This window comes from Borostomias antarcticus, assembly GCF_949987555.1.
Source record: "Borostomias antarcticus genome assembly, contig: scaffold_116, whole genome shotgun sequence".
NCBI classification, from domain to species: domain Eukaryota; kingdom Metazoa; phylum Chordata; class Actinopteri; order Stomiiformes; family Stomiidae; genus Borostomias; species Borostomias antarcticus.
Window position 1 is genome coordinate 274615 of NW_028175885.1, and position 5000 is coordinate 279614.

General features: G+C 56.3%; 1 protein-coding gene and 1 pseudogene across 2 annotated transcripts in view; both read right to left on the minus strand.

Moving 5' to 3' along the window:
• LOC311329065 (mitochondrial 2-oxoglutarate/malate carrier protein-like) overlaps nt 1-538 on the minus strand; it is a 5355-nt pseudogene extending 4817 nt beyond the window's left edge. Inside the window, exon 1 of the transcript XR_014631334.1 lies at nt 497-538. The product of XR_014631334.1 is annotated as a mitochondrial 2-oxoglutarate/malate carrier protein-like (transcript). The remainder of the gene's footprint in view (nt 1-496) is intronic.
• The window catches only part of pfn1 (profilin 1), a 20346-nt gene extending 15719 nt beyond the window's left edge, over nt 1-4627 (minus strand). The window contains exons 1-2 of the mRNA XM_084462966.1: nt 4521-4627; nt 3126-3259 (exon numbers count right to left, since the gene is read on the minus strand). Coding sequence (XP_084319092.1) covers nt 3126-3248 — 123 coding nt within the window. The 5' untranslated portion in view covers nt 3249-3259; nt 4521-4627. The remainder of the gene's footprint in view (nt 1-3125; nt 3260-4520) is intronic.
• Between the last annotated feature and the right edge of the window lie 373 nt (nt 4628-5000).

Sequence of the window (5000 nt, forward strand, 5' to 3'; positions counted from 1 at the left end):
CCACAGAGGAGCCCGGAGTGTGTGTGTGTGTGTATGTTTATGTGTGTGTGTATGTATATATATGTGTGTGTGTGTGTGTGTATATATATATATTATGTAGAACATGCAAGTGTTCTAGTGGGGTGTGCATATATGCAGTGTGTGTACGCAGTGTTCTAGTGATGTGTGTGTGTGTGTGTGTGACCACAGACCTTGAAAAACAACTTTATGCTTCTCATGTGACCTGCAAGAGGAAGTTGGCCTGAATGCACAAACACACACACTATTCTAACAGAACACACACTATTCTAACAGAACACACACTATTCTAACAGAACACACACTATTCTAACAGAACACACACTATTCTAACAGAACACACACTATTCTAACAGAACACACACTATTCTAACAGAACTCCTCTATACTCTTGTCCATGCAGTGTTAGAGCTGATCCAGGGTCTGTAGGACTGAGTCAGGAAGTTCATTCTCAGAACAGAACAGAACCAGTCCAGACCCGGTCCAGACCCGGTCCAGCGCTGCGGCCTCGACCCGCCATGGGAGGCAGCTTCTGTAGAGAAGTGGAACTGAGACGCCGGGCTGAGCCTGGTGTTCTAGAGAGACGCGCATCTGAGCCTGGTGTTCTAGAGAGACGCGCATCTGAGCCTGGTGTTCTAGAGAGACGCGTGTCTGAGCCTGGTGTTCTAGAGAGACGCGTGTCTGAGCCTGGTGTTCTAGAGAGACGCGTGTCTGAGCCTGGTGTTCTAGAGAGACGCGTGTCTGAGCCTGGTGTTCTAGAGAGACGCGTGTCTGAGCCTGGTGTTCTAGAGAGACGCGTGTCTGAGCCTGGTGTTCTAGAGAGACGCGCGTCTGAGCCTGGTGTTCTAGAGAGACGCGCATCTGAGCCTGGTGTTCTGGAGAGACGCGCATCTGAGCCTGGTGTTCTGGAGAGACGCGTGTCTGAGCCTGGTGTTCTAGAGAGACGCGTGAGCCTGGTGTTCTAGAGAGACGCGTGTCTGAGCCTGGTGTTCTGGAGAGACGCGTGTCTGAGCCTGGTGTTCTAGAGAGACGCGTGTCTGAGCCTGGTGTTCTAGAGAGACGCGCATCTGAGCCTGGTGTTCTAGAGAGACGCGTGTCTGAGCCTGGTGTCCTAGAGAGACGCGCATCTGAGCCTGGTGTTCTAGAGAGACGCGTGTCTGAGCCTGGTGTTCTAGAGAGACGCGTGTCTGAGCCTGGTGTTCTAGAGAGACGCGTGTCTGAGCCTGGTGTTCTAGAGAGACGCGCATCTGAGCCTGGTGTTCTAGAGAGACGCGTGTCTGAGCCTGGTGTTCTAGAGAGACGCGTGTCTGAGCCTGGTGTTCTAGAGAGACGCGTGTCTGAGCCTGGTGTTCTAGAGAGACGCGTGTCTGAGCCTGGTGTTCTAGAGAGACGCGTGTCTGAGCCTGGTGCTCTAGAGAGACGCGTGTCTGAGCCTGGTGTTCTAGAGAGACGCGTGTCTGAGCCTGGTGTTCTAGAGAGACGCGTGTCTGAGCCTGGTGTTCTAGAGAGACGTGTCTGAGCCTGGTGTTCTAGAGAGACGCGTGTCTGAGCCTGGTGTTCTAGAGAGACGCGTGTCTGAGCCTGGTGTTCTGGAGAGACGCGTGTCTGAGCCTCGTGTTCTGGAGAGACGCGTGTCTGAGCCTCGTGTTCTAGAGAGACGCGTGTCTGAGCCTGGTGTTCTAGAGAGACGCGTGTCTGAGCCTGGTGTTCTAGAGAGACGCGTGTCTGAGCCTGGTGTTCTAGAGAGACGCGTGTCTGAGCCTGGTGTTCTAGAGAGACGCGTGTCTGAGCCTGGTGTTCTAGAGAGACGTGTGTCTGTGTCTGCGCATCTGAGCCTGGTGTTCTAGAGAGACGCGTGTCTGAGCCTGGTGTTCTGGAGAGACGCGTGTCTGAGCCTGGTGTTCTAGAGAGACGCGCGTCTGAGCCTGGTGTTCTGGAGAGACGCGTGTCTGAGCCTGGTGTTCTGGAGAGACGCGCGTCTGAGCCTGGTGTTCTGGAGAGACGCGTGTCTGAGCCTGGTGTTCTAGAGAGACGCGTGTCTGAGCCTGGTGTTCTAGAGAGACGCGTGAGCCTGGTGTTCTAGAGAGACGCGTGTCTGAGCCTGGTGTCCTAGAGAGACGCGTGTCTGAGCCTGGTGTTCTAGAGAGACGCGTGTCTGAGCCTGGTGTTCGAGAGAGACGCGTGTCTGAGCCTCGTGTTCTAGAGAGACGCGCGTCTGAGCCTGGTGTTCTGGAGAGACGCGTGTCTGAGCCTGGTGTTCTGGAGAGACGCGCGTCTGAGCCTGGTGTTCTAGAGAGACGTGTGTCTGAGCCTGGTGTTCTGGAGAGACGCGTGTCTGAGCCTGGTGTCCTAGAGAGACGTGTATCGGCAGCAGAAGTGCGCGTGGGGGGGGGAGGGGGGATTAGACAGCGAGGCATCGCGCCCCGAAACCACTTCCTACATCTCCAGCTCGCTGCTCAACATCACCACCAAATAAGGCGTGAAGACGACGGCTCTGCAAGACGACGCGGAACTGGGGAACAACGGAAACCGGCCCACAGAACCGCGCGTTCTCTGACGCTACAGAACATCGTCAGACACTACAAAACCTCCTCAGAAACTACAGAACCTCTTCAGAAACGACAGAACCTCCTCAGATACTACAGAACCTCTTCAGAAACTACAGAACCTCTTCAGAAACTACAGAACCTCTTCAGAAACTACAGAACCTCTTCAGAAACTACAGAACCTCTTCAGAAACTACAGAACCTCTTCAGATACTACAGAACCTCTTCAGAAACGACAGAACCTCTTCAGAAACGACAGAACCTCTTCAGACGCCAGCAGCTGCATGTCCAAGCGCACGTTTTCCTGGTTTAACTGTAATCCCCACCAAGCAACACACACACCCCCACACACACACACACACACACACCCAGACACACACACACACACACAGACACACACACCCAGACACACACACACACACACACCCCCACACACACACACACACACACACCCAGACACACACACACACACACAGACACACACACCCAGACACACACACACACACACACACCCCCACACACACCCCCACACACACACACACACACACACACACACCCTACCGTGATGCCCGCTAGGCCCGGCGAGGACGTCCACACCGCCTCTGTCCCTGGCGCGAAACCAGCGATGGCGGACTCAGAAACGTCATCGCTCTTCAGATGCTCACGCCAACCGTCCCAAGACATCTTTAACTGGGCTAGGAGGAGGAGAGGAGGGGAGGAGAGGAGAGGACAGGAGAGGAGTTAGGAGAGGAGTGAGGAGAGGAGGGGAGGAGAAGACAGGAGAGGAGTTAGGAGAGGAGTGAGGAGAGGAGGGGAGGAGAAGACAGGAGAGGAGAAGACCGGAGAGGAGTGAGGAGTGGAGAGGAGGAAGGAGAGGAGAGGGGGAAGGAGAGGAGAGGAGTGAGGAGTGGAGAGGGGGAAGGAGAGGAGAGGGGGAAGGAGAGGAGAGGGGGAAGGAGAGGAGAGGGGGAAGGAGAGGAGAGGAGGAAGGAGTGGAGAGGGGGAAGGAGAGGAGAGGGGAAGGAGAGGAGAGGGGTAAGGAGAGGAGAGGAGGAAGGAGAGGAGAGGGGGAAGGAGAGGAGAGGGGGAAGGAGAGGAGAGGAGGAAGGAGAGGAGAGGGGGAAGGAGAGGAGAGGGGGAAGGAGGAGAGGAGTGAGGAGTGGAGAGGGGGAAGGAGAGGAGAGGGGGAAGGAGAGGAGAGGAGGAAGGAGAGGAGAGGGGGAAGGAGAGGAGAGGAGGAAGGAGAGGAGAGGAGGAAGGAGTGGAGAGGGGGAAGGAGAGGAGAGGGGGAAGGAGAGGAGAGGAGGAAGGAGTGGAGAGGGGGAAGGAGAGGAGAGGGGGAAGGAGAGGAGAGGAGGAAGGAGAGGAGAGGGGGAAGGAGAGGAGAGGGGGAAGGAGAGGAGAGGGGGAAGGAGAGGAGAGGGGGAAGGAGAGGAGAGGGGGAAGGAGAGGAGAGGGGAAGGAGAGGAGAGGGGAAGGAGAGGAGAGGGGAAGGAGAGGAGAGGGGGAAGGAGAGGAGAGAAGGAAGGAGAGGAGAGGGGGAAGGAGAGGAGAGGGGGAAGGAGAGGAGAGGGGGAAGGAGAGGAGAGGGGGAAGGAGAGGAGAGGGGAAGGAGAGGAGAGGGGAAGGAGAGGAGAGGGGAAGGAGAGGAGAGGGGGAAGGAGAGGGTGTGGACAAAAAAAAGTTGTGAGGTAAAAGTAAGTTGTGAGGTAAAAGTCAAAAGCAGCCGAGCTAAACCGAGTTAAACCGAGTTAAAACCGAGTTAAAAGCAGCCGAGTTAAACCGCCCTGAATCAACGCCTCGCTGAAGAAAACAAACGTCGCGATCACAGGAAACGGTTAGAAAGTCGGTAGGATCCTAAAACCCGTGTTCGCGAGACCGAGTGAGTTCAGGGTGTGTTCCGGTACCGTACCTGCGCGAGACCGAGTGAGTTCAGGGTGTGTTCCGGTACCGTACCTGATGAACCGGACTGATGAACCGGACTGATGAACCGGACTGGAGAAGGGTGTGTTCCCGGTACCGTACCTGATGAACCGGACTGGAGAAGCTCGCGGCTGCAGAGAGAGAGTGAACCAGGAAGAGGCGGACGCGCGCGCTTTATATAAGCTACCGGCGGCGCGCGCCCATCCCTCGGGGCCCCGCCTCCTCTGTCGGGCGCGCGCACACACACACACACACGCACACACACACACACACGCACGCGCCTCGGTATTGATCGTGCAGGGTCGGTAATAGAAGTCACGTGGTCACGTTTTACCGTCAGCGGGGATGTTCTCGTGCGCCATGCACGACGCCGGCGTGTCTGCGCATGCGCTACATTCCACGCGGTGCGACCAACACCTCAACCTGTCCCAGCTCGTGGTGTGTGTGTGTGTGTGTGTGTGTGTGTGTGTGTGTGTGTGTGTGTGTGTGTGTGTGTGCGAGCCCGTGTAGATC